The 19,136-nt window shown below is 36.7% G+C and overlaps 1 protein-coding gene across 21 annotated transcripts in view; it reads left to right on the forward strand.

Moving 5' to 3' along the window:
- CFAP20DC (CFAP20 domain containing) overlaps window positions 1-19,136 on the forward strand; it is a 290,901-nt gene that overhangs the window by 75,699 nt on the left and 196,066 nt on the right. For all 21 annotated transcript variants that reach the window (XR_014232111.1, XR_014232112.1, XR_014232113.1 and 18 more), the window contains one exon: window positions 18,968-19,082. Coding sequence is in view for 18 of the 21 variants with exons in the window: in XM_082344685.1 (XP_082200811.1) it covers window positions 18,968-19,082 (115 nt within the window). In the remaining 3 variants the exon portion in view is untranslated. The remainder of the gene's footprint in view (window positions 1-18,967; window positions 19,083-19,136) is intronic.

The following is a 19,136-nucleotide window of genomic DNA, read 5'->3' on the forward strand; positions in this document are numbered from 1 at the left end:
TTTAGGTGCAGAATTACTTCTCTATTAAGGACAAAAGAATCCGCAATGAATTTAAACTTTAGCAGAAGCAATCCAGGAAAAACTAATGGAATAAAATTCCCTTTGATGATTGTGAAGCCTAGGAATGAATGTTTAAGGGAGGCCTTGTACATGAAACCACCTTCTATAAAACTTTAAATTTCAGTACACAGCCATATTAACTATATACCTAAACATCACTGCACGTATTTAAATATGCTATTTTGCAAGCTCACTTTTTCCTTGTAATTATACCTAGAGCTATTTGACAACATCACTAAAGATGTACATTGAAAGTTTGTCCTTCCTAGATCCTAACAAGAAAAATAAATACCATTTTGCCTTCTGATACATTAATCAAATCATGAACAAATGATTCTAATACATTAATCAAATCATAAGAAGTCTGACATTAGTTTTGCAAGTTCATTCTGACCTGAAGTGAACATTCACAAATGGTTGTAAATGACTGTACATACAGAGGACCTTTAAGATGACAGAGGACCTTTAAGATAGCAGAGGAGTGAGATGTGGAGATCACCTTCCTCCCAACAAATACACCAGAAATACATCTACATGTGGAACAACTACAGAACACCTACTGATCGCTGGCAGAAGACCACAGACTTCCCAAAAGGCAAGAAAATACCAACGTACCTGGCCGTGTGGCTGACAGGGTCTTGGTGCTCCAGCCAGGTGTCAGGCCTGAGCCTTCGAGGTGGGAGAGCCGAGTTCAGGACATTGGACCACCAGAGACCTCCTGGACCCATGTAATATCAATCAGCGAGAGCTCTCCCAGAGATCTCCGTATCAACAATAAGACCCAGCTCCACTCAACGACCAGCAAGCTCCAGTGCTGGACACCCCATGCCAAACAACTAGCAAGACAGGAACACAACCCCACCCATAGCCAGAGAGGCTGCCTAAAATCATACTAAGTTCACAGACGCCCCAAAACACACCACTGGACACAGTCCTGCCCACCAGAAAGACAACATCCAGCCTCACCCACCAGAACACAGGCACCAGTCACCTCCACCAGAAAGCCTACACAACCCACTGAACCAACCTTACCCACTGGGAGCAGACACCAAAAACAACAGGAACTACGAAACTGCAGCCTGCAAAAAGGAGACCCCAAACACAGTAAGTTAAGCAAAATGAGAAGACAGAGAAATACTCAACAGATGAAGGAGCAAGGTAAAAACCCACCAGGCCAAACAAACTAAGAGGAAATAGGCAGTCTACCTGAAAAAAAATTCAGAGTAATGATAGTAAAGATGATCCAAAATCTTGGAAATAGAATGGAGAAAATACAAGAAATGTTTAACAAGGACCTAGAAGAACTAAAGAGCAAACAGACAATGATGAACAACACAATAAATGAAATTAAAAGTTCTCTAGAAGGAATCAATAGCAGAATAACTGAGGCAGAAGAACGGATAAGTGACCCGGAAGATAAAATAGTGGAAATAACTACTGCAGAGCAGACTAAAGAAAAAAGAATGAAAAGAATTGAGAACAGTCTTAGAGAGTTCTGGGACAACATTAAACGCACCAACGTTCAAATTATAGGGGCCCCAGAAGTAGAAGAGAAAAAGAAAGGGACTGAAAAAATATTTGAAGAGATTATAGTTGAAAACTTCCCTAATATGGGAAATGAAATAGTCAATCAACTCCAGGAAGCTCAGAGAGTCCCATATAGGATAAATCCTAGGAGATACACACCAAAACACGTTTTGTTTTGTTTTGTTTTAATTTATTTATTTTTTGCTGCGTTCGATCTTTGTTGCTGTGCACGGGCTTTCTCTAGTTCTGGCGAGTGGGGCTACTCTTTGTTGCGGTGTGTGGGCTTCTCATTCTGGTGGCTTCTCTTGTTGCGGGGCACAGGCTCTAGGCTAGCGGGCTTCAGTAGTTGTGGCACGTGGGCTCAGTAGTTGTTGCTCACAGGCTATAGAGCACAGGCTCAGTAGTTGTGGCACCCGGGCTTAGTTGCTCCACGGCATGTTTGATCTTCCCAAACCAGAGCTCAAACCCATGTCCCTTGCATTGGCAGGCGGATTCTTAACCACTGCTCAACCAGGGAAGCCCCACCAAGACACATATTAATCAAACTATCAAAAATTAAATACAAAGAAAAAATATTAAAAGCAGCAAGGGAAAAGCAACAAATAACATACAAGGGAATCCCCAAAATGTTAACAGCTGATCATTCAACAGAAACTATGCAAGCCAGAAAGGAGTGGCAGGATATATTTAAAGTGATGAAACGGAAAAACCTACAACCAGGATTACTCTACCCAGCCAGGATCTCATTCAGATTCGACAGAGAAATTAAAACCTTTACAGACAAGCAAAAGCTAAGAGAATTCAGCACCACCAAACCAGCTTTACAACAAATGCTAAAGGAACTTCTCTAGGCAGCTTTTCTCTAGGGAAAGCTGGTTCCTTGAAAAGATAAAATTGATAAACAAGAGAAAGAAAAGACCTACAATAACAAACCAAAACAATTGAGAAAATGGTAATAGGAATATACATATCGATAATTACCTTAAATGTAAATGGACTAAATGCTCCAGCCAAAAGACACAGACGGGCTGAATGGATACAAACACAAGACGTGTACATGTGCTACCTACAAGAGACCCACTTCAGACCTAGGGACACATACAGACTGAAGGTGAGGGGATGGAAAAAGATATTCCATGCAAATGGAAATCAAAAGAAAGCTGGAGTAGCAATTCTCTTATCAGACAAAAGAAACTTTAGAATAAAGACTATTACAAGAGACAGAGAAGGACACTACATAATGATCAAGGGATCAATCCAAGAAGAAGATATAACAATTGTAAATATTTATGCAACCAATGTAGGAGCACCTCAATACATAAGGCAAATGTTAACAACCTTAAAAGAGGAAATCGACAGTAACACAATAATAGTAGAGGACTTTAACACCCCACTTTCACCAATGGACAGATCAACAAAAATGAAAATAAATTAGGAAACACAAGCTTTAAATGGCACATTAATCAAGATGGACTTAATTGATATTTATAGGACATTCCATCCAAAGCAACAGAATACATTTTTTTCTCAAGTGCTCATGGAACATTCTCCAGGATAGATCATATCTTGGGTCACAAATCAAGCCTTGGTAAATTTAAGAAAATTGAAGTTGTATCAGGTACCTTTTCCGACCACAGTGCTATGAGACTAGATATCAATTACAGGAAAAAAACTGTAAAAAAATACAAACACATGGAGGCTAAACAGTATGCTACTAAATAACCAAGAGATCACTGAAGAAATCAAAGAGGGAATCAAAGAATACCTAGAAACAAATGACAATGAAAACATGACCACCCAAAACCTATGGGATGCAGCAAAAGCAGTTCTAAGAGGGAAGTTTATAGCAATAGAAGCCTACCTCAAGAAACAAGAAAAGTCTCAAATAAACAACCTAACCTTACACCTAAAGCAATTAGAGAAAGAAGAACCAAAAAACCCCAAAGTTAGCAGAAGGAAAGAAATCATAAAGATCAGAGCACAAATAAATGAAAAAGAAATGAAGGAAATGATCACAAACATCAGTGAAACTAAAAGCTGGTTCCTTGAGAACATAAAATTGATAAGCCATTAGCCAGACTCATCAAGAAAAAAAGGGAGGTCTCAAATTAACAGAATTAGAAATGAAAAAGGAGAAGTAACAACTAACACTGAAAAAATACAGAGGGTCATGAGACATTACTACAAGCAAGTATATGCTAATAAAATGGACAACCTGGAAGAAATGGACAAATTCTTAGAAAACCACAACCTTCTGAGTCTGAACCAGGAAGAAATAGAAAATAAAACAGACCAGTCACAAGCACTGAAATTGAAACTGTGATTAAAAATCTTCCAGCAAACAAAAGCCCAGGGCCAGATGGCATCACAGGTGAATTCTATCAAACATTTAGAGAAGACCTAATACCTATCCTTCTCAAACTCTTCCAAAATATACCAGAGGGAGGAACACTCCCAAACTCATTCTGCGAGGCCACCATCACCCTGATACCAAAACTAGACAAAGATGTCACAAAGAAGGAAAACTACAGGCCAATATCACTGATGAACATAGATGCAAAAATCCTCAACAAAATACTAGCAAACAGAATCCAGCAACACATTAAAAGGATCATACACCATGATCAAGTGGGGTTTATCCCAGGAATGCAAGGATTCTTCAGTATACACAAATCAATCAACGTGATACACTATATTAACAAACTGAAGGATAAAAACCATATGATCATCTCAATAGATGCAGAAAAGGCTTTTGACAAAATTTAACACCCATTTATGGTAAAAAACCCTCCAGAAAGTAGGCATAGAGGGAACATACCTCAACATAATAAAGGCCATATATGAGAAACCCACAGCCACAATCATTCACAATGGTGAAAAACTGAAAGCATTTCCTCTAAGATCAGGAACAAGACAAGGTTGCCCACCTTCACTACTGATATTCTACATAGTTTTGTAAGTTTTAACCATGGCAATCAGAGAAGAAAAAGAAATAAAAGGAGTCCAAATCGGAAAAGAAGAAGTAAAGCTGTCGCTGTCTGCAGATGACATGATACTATACATAGAGAATCCTAAAGATGCTACCAGAATACTAGAGCTAATCAGTGAATTTGGCAACGTAGCAGGATACAAAATTAATGCACAGAAATCTCTTGCATTCCTATACACTAATAATGAAAAATCTGAGAGAGAAATTAAGGAAACACTTCCCTTTACCATTGCAACAAAAAGAATAAAATACCTAGGAATAAACCTACCTAAGGAGACAAAAGACCTGTATGCAGAAAACTATAAGACCCTGATGAAAGAAATTAAAGATGATACAAAGAGATGGAGAGATATACCATGTTCTTGGATTGGAAGAATCAACATTGTGAAAATGACTGTACTACCCAAAGCAATCTACAGATTCAGTGCAATTCATATCAAACTACCAATGGCATTTTTCACAGAAATAGAACAAAAAGTTTCACAATTGTATGGAAACACAAAAGACCCCAAATAGCCAAAGCAATCTTGAGAAAGAAAAATGGAGCTGGAGGAATCAGGCTCCCTGACTTCAGACTACACTACAAAGCTACAGTAATCAAGACAGTACGGTACTGGCAGAAAAACAGAAATATAGATCAATGGAACAGGATAGAAAGCCCAGAGATAAACCCACGCTCATATGGTCACCTTGTCTTTGATAAAGGAGGCAAGAATATACAATGGAGAAAAGACAGCCTCTTCAATAAGTGGCACTGGAAAAACTGGACAGCTACACGTAAAAGAATGAAATTAGAACACTCCCTAACACCATAGACAAAAATAAACTCAAAGTGGATTAAAGACTTAAATGTAAGGCCAGACACTATCAAACTCTTAAGAGGAAAACATAGGCAGAACACTCTATGACATAAATCACAGCAAGATCCTTTTTGACCCACCTCCTAGAGAAATGGAAATAAAAACAAAAATAAACAAATGGGACCTAATGAAACTTAAAAGCCTTTGCACAGCAAAGGAAACCATAAACAAGAAGAAAAGACAGCCCTCAGAAGGGGAGAAAATATTTGCCAACGAAGCAACTGATAAAGGATGAATCTCCAAAATATACAAGCAGCTCAGGCAGCTCAATATCAAAAAAACAAACAACCCAATCCAAAATTGGGCAGAAGACCTAAATAGACATTTCTCCAAAGAAGATATACAGATTGCCAACAAACACATGAAAGGATGCTCAGCATCACTAATCGTTAGAGAAATGCAAATCAAAACCTCACACCTGTCAGAATGGCCGTCATCAAAAAATCTACAAACAATAAATGCTGGAGAGGGTATGGAGAACAGTATGGAGGTTCCTTAAAAAACTAAAAATAGAACTACCATCTGACCCAGCAGTCCCACTACTGAGCATATACCCTGAGAAAACCATAATTTAAAAAGAGTCATGTACCAAAATGTTCATTGCAGCTCAATTTACAATAGTCAGGACATGGAAGCAACCTGAGTGTCCATCGACAGATGAATGGATAAAGAAGATGTGGCACATATGTTCAATGGAATATTACTCAGCCATAAAAAGAAATGAAATTGAGTTATTTGTAGTGAGGTGGATGGACCTAGAGTCTGTCATACAGAGTGAAGTGTCAGAAAGAGAAAAACAAATACCATATGCTAACACATATATATGAAATCTAAAAAAAAATTAGTTCTGAAGAACCTAGGGGCAGGACAGGAATAAAGACGCAGATGTAGAGAATGGACTTGAGGACACGGGGAGGGGGAAGGGTAAGCTGGGAAGAAGTGAGAGAGTGGCATTGACATATATACACTACCAAATGTAAAATAGATAGCCAGTGGAAGCAGCTGCATAGCACAGAGAGATCACCTCGGTGCTTTGTGACCACCCAGAGGGGTGGGAAATGGAGAGTGGGAGGGAGGCGCAAGAGGGAGGGAATATGGGGACATGTGTATACGTATAGCTGATTCACTTTGTTATATAGCAGTAACTAACACAATAATGTGAAGCAATTATACTCCAATAAAGATGTTTTTAAAAAATGATTGTATATACAGAAGCAAAGTGAATAGGTAATCTGAATAGATGAGTTTATCTGTGCTCTTGGAAGGTTGCTACCATTTACTCAAATACTCACTGAGGTTGCCATTGTGAAAAAAAAAATTGTCAAACAAAGATGAAGATAAAAAAGTCAATTGAAAATTGAATTGAAAAGTAATTTTACTTTCAAATGGTTTGCAAATGTAGATGTTAAGTTTGGCATGAATGTCGTTAATGACCATAGCTGGGAGAGTTATACACCTGCTGATCACTACAATATTATAATAAATGAGGTTGATTTTCCTGTTGACTATCCCATTTTTTCTCATCGTGGTCTCATTACTTTTTCTATCACATTGCTGATCCTTAGCTGTGAATGCTCAGTTACAGATATAAAAAAAATGTATTAATTCATATATGTTTTTTTAAAAAAGAATGTGTCTTTAAGTATAAGAAGAGTGTTGCAAGTGTTGCTTGTCTTTTTCTGCTTTGTTAGGTCACAGGAGGTTTTAGATGGTGAAAATCAACCCTGTATTACAAGAGAAGAGATGTTTTACAAGCAGCCTTCCTTATAGCAACTAAATTGTCCCCAAAAAAGCATATAAGCGTAATGAAGCTTTTAAGTAGTCACATATATGCATTTATATTCTCTCTCTCTCTCATGAATGACTAATTTTAATTTTTTTAAGTAGCAATTCAGCTTACTTTCAGAACCATTTAAGCTTAGCACATGATTTTGTTTTCTCTCCAAAACCAACTACTCTTGATTATGAGATAATGTTTGCATATTTATTTTTACAAAGACAGTAGAATAAAACCTCATCATCATATGAGTGGCTTAGTCCTAATACCTTTGTCCTAAGCTGGGCACATGATCATTTAGAAATTCTTCCAGAGGTCAGAGCCATAATAGTTAGATTTAACTGAGAACTGTTTTGTGCAAACCAACACCTGACCTCCATGAGGGCAGAGTCATGCCATGCACCCATTGTGTAGTTCTTATCAAGCTTTTACAGCCCAGGGGGCTCGCCTTTCTTAATATATATTGGTTGGATTACATTGGAAGACCTGCTATAGAGAGGAACAGACTTCCACATAGTCCTCAGGAGTATTCTGTCTGGAATCTCCCAGCTATCTGCATGGTTCCAACCATTTCATTCAACTCTTGCCCAAATGGCACCTTCTTTGGGAAGACTTCCCTAACTACCTCTTCTGAAATAATACTTTCCACCCCATCTCTGTCACCTTTTTGTACTTTACTTTTCTTTATAGCCCTTACTGAGAGCTGACATATGTGTACTTGTTTATTTGTTTCTTGTTTATTACTGTCTTCCTCCATTAAAACACATGCTTCATGAGGGCAGGGACTTCGTTTTATTCACTGCGATATCCCCAGAATCTCCTTCCAAGCTTGGCACCGAGTAGGTGCTTAATAAATAGATATGCAAACATATGATTCCAGTAGGGTTTCAACAAAGACAGTTGAGCAGCTATTTCCCAATTAACTACAAAACTCTGAACCAAGCTCTGTGAGATGCTGTGATAACCAGGATGTGGTCTCAGTCATCAGAGACCTTTCAGGCCAGTAGAAGAGACAGACTGTAGATATAAGCCTACAGTGACACCCATATTTTTTCACCAAGACTCACCACAGCAGGATGAAAGATGTCTTGGCTCACAACCCCACCCATTCCCACTTTCCAGTTTGGAGGTTGGGACATCAGTAGAGGATTATGTTGTCACGTATGGGCCAGTCAAATTTTAGTTATTAGAAAATTAAAGGCCAAAAATACAAAGCATTCAATAAACAATCCACAGCCACCCAAGTTGATAATGGTTAGTACTTAGGTAGAGCTTTCTGTATGCCAGGCACTGTTCTGAACATTTTATGTATATTCACTTGTGCAGTCCTCACAGCAATCTTGTGAGTACTATTATTTTTCCACATTTTACTGATGAAGAAACTAAGGCACAAAAGGTTAAGTAACTTGCCCATTGTCACAAAGCTAAGAAATGGTGAAGCCAGAATTTTTACCCAAAAAATCTGCCTTCAAAGTTATTGCTCAATATTATGGCCTATTTCCCTACTTGTTGATAATGAGTAGTCTAAAATAATAACAACTTATCATTAAATATATATATATCAGTTCTTGAAAACTACAGTCAAGATGACAACACTTGATGATGAATTTGTAACAAATTGTCCTTCCCCTAAATTGCAGAAATTCTACTTCTCTTGTGCTTGTACATTTGCATATTAGGAACTTTACAAATTCTTTGTGGAATTTAGAATGAGAGACTGCTTTAAACTGTAAAATGGGCTTTGCAATACCAAATTTTAGTAATCCTTTTAAACTCAAAATGTTACTAGCAAGTGGTAAAACTGAGATATATGAGACCACATGTAATTCACCTGTAAAAACAAAGGAAAAGATTTGTATCCGATTATGGCCTATAAAGTGGACTATAGTTACTGACCTAAGAGCGCCAAGGGGGAATGAAAAGAATTCAGTGTTAGGGGCTGAAAACATGCTGTTGTAAGTTTAAAAAAAAAAAAAGTGATTATTTTTAATTTACAGATCCAAGACGTTTTCAAGGAGGAGGTGGCATATCTAATCCAAACTGTGATGGATGAATATAATTCAAGTGGCATAATGAGGGAAGGGACTTTCCAAGGGAAATGCATAAGCAAAGGCATGAAAATACAAGAAGACGGAGTATGTTTAAGTAGGAGCAAGAATGCTGGTATTGTCATTGTGGCAGCCCACCCCAGTGTCCCACCTTATGTCCTCTGGATCCACCTCTGGTATCAGCTGCAGCTGCAGTGAGCAGTTTGGTGCAAGCTTGATTGGACAGCATCCCTTATCTCGTGCCACCCAGGGGCTTCTTTGATGCAGTAGAAGCTTGACAGCTTGGAAATACTGGGGAGTTAAGCCCCCCAGAGGCAACTCTTAACCACTGGGGATTGGGAGTCAGTGGATATAGGCTCCCACCTCCCATTCTTCAAATGGATTATCTGGGAAGTGTTCTGTACATGTCTCCAGATATCCTGGTAGAATGGAGCCCCTGTGGCCTATAGCAGTGTCGTAGACAGTGCATCCTGATCTTGGCCTTTCCTCTTTTGCTGTCTTACTCTTCCTGCTCCTTCATTCCTGCTTCATGGAATCACCTAAACTACTGGCACCTGTGTCCTTTTCTCAGAATCTGCTTTTGAGGGTGTAGTTTTTCAAGAGGCTGCACAACATAGCCAGCTATATGAGATAGCTCAAAGGATTGAATTGTCAAACAGACACAAGAATCAGAGATTTTAGCCAGTATTGAAGTACCTGTGAAGCAGAAAGAGATCCAGAACTGCCACTGAAGTCTTCCAGTCCTTTCTCAATGCACTTTGGCCCAGATTTAACAGATGACTTCTCTAAGCAGTACCTGAGAGAGTGATTCTGAGAGAATATCCCTCACCCAAAGGGAGCTGTTACATTTATGGCTTATATGACATTTTCCAGGGAGCCATGCCCCATGAGTGCATGAATTCCAGGTTTATTAACCATAAGAAATCCTAGACAGATCAGGTACATCCCGCAAAAAGTATTTCATTAAGGACTTTCACCCTGATAAATGCCATTAGTGTATTTGCCGGAAGATCAGTCATGTTTACAAGAAGCTTTGGCTGGTCCCCTTTCTCTTCTGGAATGCCCTTTAGTAAAGGGGTAGAATGGGGTTCAGGCCTGTTACACACACCCTTTCCTTCCTAGTAAGCATGTTACCTTTCAGAAACACTAAGCCAGACAACTACCATCCTTTATTCCTCTTGCTTTGTCTTTTTAGATCGATTTCTAGCTTTGCCATATACTAGCTCTGAGACCTTGAAAAAGTGGCGTACTGTCTCTGAGCCTTTAACTACATCAGTAAGATGTGAATATTAATTCCTATTTCAAAGAGCGGTTGAGGGGAATAAATGAAATAACACTGAATGAAAAACAATGAAATGATGTACAGGCTCTGGCACATGGTAGGGATTTAGATGTTGCTCTTCTGTTTCCCATCCTTTTCTGTTTGTAATTACAGCCTTGATATCTCCCCTACAGAGATCTTCTTGGTATCTCATGTTAAGACTCCCAACAACCAAACCCTAGCTTTATTCTGCAACTCCACTCTTTCTCCCACCCCAATTCTGATATTCTCTCCTGATATCTCTGAAATCCCCCTGGTTTGCATCTTGTACTCTTATTATATGATGTCTGACATGAAGAGGAACATGGTGAAAGGAGATATTGAAGTAATGGCTGAGGGTCAGATTTTGGAGGTCCTTGAATAACAAGATAAGGAGCTCTATTTTGGACTTTATTCCTTAGACTATAGGATGACAAAGAAGGAAATGGAGCCAAAGTGTGATGTTCAGTCCCCATGGCTGGTCCACATGAAGAATGGACTGAGAGATAAAAGATTAGAGGTAGAGAGACTAGTAAGGGAGAATATTTAAAGCAACAAGTGACCTGAACTAGCATTGTAGCTGTAGAAGCCAAAGGAAGAAACAGATGTGAAACTATTAGGGAAGTGACTTTAACAGGATGTGACAGCTAATTGGATTGATGAAGCCTAAATGTTAAGGATAGGAAGCAATCAGTCATTCTCGGTGGTCCTCACTAATAGCTGAGAGGATTGTAAGTATATGAGGCCTATGGTGAGACAGTGAAGTGACCTGCAAGAACACGGAAATGAGTAAAGTAAGATTAGCCTCCGAGCTTTTAATTGTAAGATAATAGTTCTTGGATCTGAGGGTTCTTTTTAACAAATCTAAAGGAAGAATTTGTCAATGGAAAAAAGATGTGCACACGCACACACACACACACACACACACACACACACACACACACAGGCAAATTTGGGCTCTTTTCTTCCAAACACAGTGAAGGATAAGAGTCTTAGCCATCAGATATTAAATATTTTTCCCCAGGAGCAGAGATTATGCTACTATAGATATGTTAATAGGCAGTGCCTGCCCCAGAAGAAAGTAAGCATGTGGTTAACAATGTAGATGTTGGGATCAATTAGATTTGAGTTTAAATCTGTACTCTGATAGATATGTGACTTTAGGAAAGTCACTTAACCGTACTAAGCTTTAGTTTCCTCATTGTTAAGTAGAAATCATAGTAGTAGATATCTTGTAGGGTCTATGGGAAGATTAAGTGAGATAATGCATAGAGCGTGCTTAATACAGTGTTGGCATATAGAAAATGCCCAATAAATAATAGATATTTAATAATGATAATAATACCTTTGGGGACTGTACGTATTAGATACTGTAGTGTAAGTCACTTGTTCTGATTATGTGCTGAGCAGACAACCTTCTGATACTTTGTAGATTTTTTTCTTTAGTTGAATTACCACATTCCAACAGATTACACTCCAGTCTTGCAAACTTTGAAATCACCCTTTCAGGAGGCTTTACATGGTATAGTGGTTGGAAGGCACACGTTTGTTACCTATTGGAAGATCAGATTCAGAACTGGAATCCAGAATGGAACAGAAAACGGTTCTAAAAGAGTGAAAAAGGAGGATTCATGGTTTTTATCTGATAAACAAGTATTCTATTGCAAATATTTGGCTGTGGTTCTGCAAGGGCAGAAACCACGCACTCTTGTCACTGTCAGCACATGTCTGACAAATAGTAGTCACTCAGCATAAATGAATGAAAGAGCTTCAGCCTGGTATAGTAGTGGACATACAGTTTTATCACAGAAATGACAATGGATTCTATAGAGACAAGTTCTAATACCTGTCTCTGCTACTTACTAGCTGTGTATCTATGGACTAGAAGCTGTCTTGGTTTCTAGAGTCTAGTTTTGTCATCTACAAAATGGAGGGTGAACATACTACCTGCAGTGAAGGATTGATGTGAGATTTAATAAGAGAATGTCTATGGAATGTGCTAAAAACAGCTACTTAAGAATAGTTATTTTCCCCTACACCCACACTAGAATATGATTTCCATGTCTTAGCTACTTCCATGTCTCTAGTACCTTTTACTGTGCCACTAAGGCATTGACTGAATGTTAGTTGAATGAACTAATGAATCAGGAGGAAAATTTGAATAGAAGACCTCAAAGTTGAATAGTTTCTGGTGATGATTGGCTACAGAGTAGGACTGTTCATCTAAGTCGCTAAAATGGAATAGAAGTATTGGTTGTCATTGTGGAAGAGGTTTAGGTTTAGATTAAAACTTGTTCTCTTTGAAGTCACCCAGAATGATGACAGAAGAGGAAAATTGTGATTCAGGTGCCATAATTGCCCAGAAATATGAAGAAATGTCCTAAAGAGCAGTAGATGATAGATCAGTATTGATTAGACTTAAGGGAAAGTAGTTTTTAATGGCTTAAAGTTTTAAAATGTTAGCATCAAAGAAATTCAAGTGCATGTAAACCATTCACCAGTCATATGCTGGGTCATACAATGTCTTATTACTTTTTTCTTAATAAAAAGCAAACTTTACCAAGTATGTTTTGTGACCAAAATGGAATTAAATTAAAAATCAATAGCAGTGCAATATATAGGAAAAAACGGTACTGTTTGGAAATTGAATAGCACACTTCTAAGTAATCCAAGATTCAAAGAAAAATCATATGGGAAATTAGAAAATATTTCAAACTGAATAAAAGTTAAAATGCAACATAATCAGAATTTGTGGGATGCAGCTAACATAATGCTTAGAGGAAAGCTTGTAGTTGTAAATGCTTGTGTGAGAAAAGAGGAAGGTTTAAAATTAATGATCAAACTTCCCATCCTAGGAAGCTAGTGGGAAAAAAAGAACAAATTAAACCCAAAATAAGTAGAAGGAAAGAAATAATAAAAATAAAATCAGGAATCAGTAAAATTGAAAACAAAGAATAGACAAGTTTTTCAAAGCCAAAAATTGTTTCTTTAAAAGGATGAACTTGGTAAACCACAGCAGGACTGATAAATTTAAAAAAAGAGAAGTCACAGATTACCAGAGTCAGGAATGAGAGAAGGGATACCACTACAGATCCTACTGATCCTACATAAAGGGAATTTATGGCAATAAGCTCAGCAGCCTTAAATGAAAATCACAGCTTATCAAAACTGAAACAAGAAAAATTAGAAATGTGAATAGCCCTGTATGTAAATCTATTAAATTGAATGTGTAAACCATAATCTTACCAAGGAGAAAACTTCAGACTTAAATTAATTCTATTAATATGTAAAGAATATTTAGCAGCATTTTAAACAAATTTTTAGACAATAGAGGAGTAAACAATTCCCAAATCACTTTATGGGATTAAATTCTGTTATCAAAACCTGACATAGATATTATAAGAAAATTATACACCAGCGTCCCTCATGAACATAGGTATAAAAATCCTCAACAAAAATGCTAGCACAATTGAAATATACACCAAGAATACAAGGTTGGTTTCACATTTGAAAATCAATTGATATAATTCAAAATATGGAAAGAATAAAGGAGAAAAACAATAGGATCATCTCAATCAATGCAGAAAAAGCATTTGACAGAATTCTACACCTTTTCATGATTAAAAAAAAATTCTCAAAAAGCTAGAAATAGAAGAGAACTTCCTCTGAAAAAAGAAACCTACATCTAATATCATATTTAATAGAAACATAGTGAACACTTTCCCCCTATGATCAGGAACAAGGCAAGATTTTCTACTCTCATCACTTCTGTTTAGTATATGCTGGAGGTCCTAACCAGGGAAGTAATGTAAGAAAAAATAAATAAAAGGTATAAGAATTGAAAAAAGCAAAAGTAAAAGTCTTTATTTACTGAAGACATGATTGTATATGTAGAAAATTCTCAGGAATCTATTAAACAGTTACTAGAACTCACGAGTGAATTAAGTAAGGTCACAGGAAACAAGGTCTATGTACCAAAAATCAATGGCATTTCTATATACTAGTAGCATTCAACTGGTAAATGAAATTTTAAAATTTATTTTGTCATGTCAAAAAATAAAATACTTAGAAATAAATTTAACAAAACATATACAAGACTTCTAAAATGAAAACTATGAAACATTGTGAAACAAATTAAACAAGGCCTAAATAAATGGAGAGATATATCATGTAAGTAGACTGAAAGACTCAATATAGTTCTCCTTAAATTGATCTATGGATTCAACACAATCCAAGTTAAACTCTCAACAGCTTTTTTTTTAACAGAGAATGGTAAGTGGATCCTAAAATTTATATGGAAAAGCAAGGGCCAAAAAAGCCTTGAACAAAACCAAGTTGAAGAGTTTCTTTACCTAGTTTTAAGACTTACTGTGAATCTACAGTAATCAAAGCAGTATAACATTGGTGCAAGAATGGATAAATGAAACAAATGGATCAATAGAGAGTCCAGAAATAGACAAACACATGCACACACACACACACACACACACACACACCACACACATTTATAGTCAATTGAGTTTCAACAGAGTACCAAGGCATTTCAGTGACTAAAGGAGAGTCTTTAATAAATGGTGCTGGGACAACTGGATAAACATACAGAAAGAAAGGAACCACACCCAGTACCTCACACAATATAAAGTACTTGATGTGGGATGGATCGTAGATGTAAATGTAAAAACTAAAGCTATAAAGATCTGGAAGGAAACAAAGGAAAGTACTTTTGCAACTTTGGACTAGGTGAGAATTTTTTAAGACAGAAAGCACTACTATAAATAATGATCAACTGGACATCATGAAAATTAAAAACTTCTGCTAATTAAAAGTCATCATTAAGCAATAAGCTAATCTAGATAAAGCGTATAAGAGTCTTCTGTTTGCTATTCTTGATACTTTCCTCTAGCTTAGAGATTATTTCCAAATAAAAAGTTTTTAAAATATACCATTAAGATAACAGGCAAGAAAATACTCACTATAGATATATAGCTATAGCTATAGATATAGATATATCTGACAAAGGATGTGTATCTAAAATATGTAAAGAACTCTTAGAATTATAGTAAGGAAACAACCAATAAGAACTGAGTAAAAGACTTAACAGATATTTTGCAAGACATACCAGTAAACACATATAAAAGCATTCAATGTCATTATTCATAAGAGAAATGCAAATAAAATCACAGTGGTATCTATTTCATACCCACTAGAATTGGCTAACATTAAAGTCTGATAGCACCAAAACTTGGTGAGGATGTGAAACCACTGCAATCACTTTGGAGAACTGTTTCTATAAAGTTATACATATATCTTCCCCAATGACCCAGAAATCCCATTCCTGCTTTTCAAGAGAATGAAGAGACACGTCCACAAGAAGACTCTTCAAGCATAGATAGTCACACAGGCTTTATTCATAAAAAACCAATACTGGAAACAAATGTTCATCAACAGGAGAATGAATAAATAAATTGTTGTATTGCCATACAAGACTCAGCAATTTAAAAAAAGAACTATTGACTCATACTACAACGTGGATGACTCTCAAACACTTCATGTTGAGTGAAAGAAGCCAGTCACAAAAGAGTATATTCTACATCAGTCCATTTATAAGTTCACGAACAGACAAAATTCATCTATGGTGATAAAATCAGGAGTGAGAACTGACTAAAAGGGACCAGGAGGGAACTTTTCTAGGGTAATGGAAATGTTTTATGTTTTATTTGGAGTGGTGATTACATGGGTATACACATTTACCAAAATACATGAGATTGAACACTAAAATCTGTACATTTCAGTTACTCATATCTTACCCCAATAAATAAAAGAGACCACATCTGTTTATTTTTATGATATCCATTCATCATGCATGGTAGAATGTTGACCCTCTTAAAGCTTCCTATTGTGCACAATAAATTTATAAACCCCTTACCTTAGTATAAAGGCCCTGCGTGATTTGGCTCTTACTTCTCCTTTCTACCTCATGTCCCTCCCTTACCTATTAATTCCTAGCCCTGCTGGCTTTACTGTCTGAAGTAGTTCATTTCTTGTTATTTTCTAGTTCAATCTCTTTTTTGTTTCCTTCATTGCATTTAGGATAACGTGCATTTATTTTGTCTCCTTATACTTTATTCACCTGCCTTTTCCACTAGAATAAAAGCTCTTGGAGGGTGGAGACCTTGACCTTTTCACTGTTGTATTCCCCGATATATTCCCAGGGTGTTGCTTGGCTCAGGGAGTATTTGTTGAATATGTGAGTGAATGAAGGAATGAATGAATGAATGTTCCTATTGTTCCATGTGTTGATAAAATGGGACTATACTCAGATGTTCCTCTGTTTGGAGTTCGGTCCTTACCAATTCAAATGAAAATGACATAGTCTTATCCCTCCAAACACAGCAAACCTTAACAAAACTGTGTCTCACGTAAGTTTTTGGTTGTTGCAATCAAACATTTTGTTTGATGCAAGGGAATTTTTTGTTCTCTTTTACTTTCCAGAATCGCTATATAGTCTTTCCTTTTATTTCCTAATCAGAACTTCTTATAGAAGCGACTTAATAGCATCCCTTATGACAATACCTTCCAGACATATTTGATCCTGAATCCTATTGGTAAAATGTTTGAGCACACTAACCACATGGGTACATTTATTTATTTCAAATATATATAAATATGTTGCTGTACTGTATATGTAATGAAACATACACAAATACAACATTTTAAAAGGATGGTATGAAAGGTGGTTCTAATATTTTCCTCCTCTCCCATGTGCTCATCCCACTTTGAAGACACTACCTTAGGGCAAATATTCTATATTTACTTATACATGTAAGTGTAAAACTTCAGTAGTGTTAACACTTTTGCACTTTAAACCTTACATCTGACCATGGATTGAAAGGCTTTATTGCTTTTTTTTTTTTTCAACATCTTTATTGGAGTATAACTGCTTTACAATGTTGTGTTAGTTGCTGCTGTATAGCAAAGTGAATCAGCTATATGTATACGTATATCCCCATATCTCCTCCCTCTTAAGCCTCCCTCCCACCCTCCCTATGCCACCCCTCTAGGTGGTCACAAAGCACTGAGCTGGTCTCCCTGTGCTATGCGGCTGCTTCCCACTAGCTATCTATTTTACATTTGGTAGTATATATATGTCAATGCTACTCTCTCACTTCGTCCTAGCTTACCCTTCCCCCTCCCCATGTCTTCAAGTCCATTCTCTACGTCTGCGTCTTTATTCCTGTCCTGCTCCTAGGTTCATCAGAACCTTTTTTTTTTTTTTTTTTTTTATGATATTGTTTAGTGCAGGCAGGGTAGAATTTTTAGGTCTGGGGCATATTTGAAATCATGTCATCTAAGTTTTGCTGCACTTACTCTTAACATTGTTCAATGATAGTTTTTCTACAGAAAAAAATATGTATTAGTATTTTAGAGGAAAGAAATAATGAGATTAGAAAAGTGCAAATAGGCAAGGAAGAGCTCTGGAGAAGGCTGTGTTGATTTACACTATAGTTAATTACACTGTAAATATTGGTAGCAGGATATTTGAATGAAATGTCTTCTTGAGGAATTACTAATTGTAGAATATTAGCAATTAGTACACCTAGACAGAGTTGCTAAAAAATGGGGGAAATATCACTATTCTCCAATAAAAAGACAGTTTTTAAGGAAGCATCAATTCTTCAATATAGCAGCCTGAGACAGGTTTGGAGATTTTAAGCCTTTTGTGTTACCTCTGAGACCTAAAGGAAGCAGAACATAAAAATGAGCCTCTATCAATTTGAAGCAAACCTAATCTTTGTGATCATGGCTGTGGTCTAAATCTATTAAAGATGTTCAAATTCAGTGTCCTTGGAATCACTGCGGGTTGACCTGAGTAGTGAGCAATAAACTTGTGTATTATAATTCTGGTTCGAAGATATGTGCTTGGAAAGTGAAACCGACAGTCAGCGTTTTGTGTCTGTCTATAAGCAGACTAAGAGCGTATATAAAATGACAGGTGCATTTTTAGAGAAAGAAACCCATAATGTTTTCCTATTTAGTAGGTGACAGTATGTCCCAAGATAACACAAGCTTAAGGAGCTGGAACAAGCATGGTTATTAAAGGCTAGCATTTTCTCAGTTCATACAAATTGAATTTTTTCATAGGCTGGAAGACTGGAAATATAGGGTAGAGTACTGAAATAAATTAGCATATTAAGTGAATTTATACACTCAGGCTTGTGAACACTTTGAACTTAAGGAAGAAATTATATTACTTCTTCAAAGAAAAAGGCAATTTTTAAATTCTGTGTTTGATCTCCCTGTTGGAAAGGGCCTATATAATAAATTATATTATTTTGATGATTATCCAAAGAAGTATGGTTATTATATTGATGGGAATCTTCTCTTCTCTCCTCTCTCTTTTTTCAGAATTACTGATTTAAGGAACATAAAAAGAAGATTGTATTTATCAACAGTCCATAAGGAACTGTCCTCAACCCCTCTTCATGCAAAAATCCCACTCTTCATGATCAAACGCAAAATCGTAAGTGTCATGAATATTGCTTAAAATATTAAATTTATTTCAGCAAATATTAAT

This window comes from Balaenoptera borealis (assembly GCF_965194805.1).
Source record: "Balaenoptera borealis genome assembly, chromosome: 12".
Lineage (NCBI taxonomy): Eukaryota > Metazoa > Chordata > Mammalia > Artiodactyla > Balaenopteridae > Balaenoptera > Balaenoptera borealis.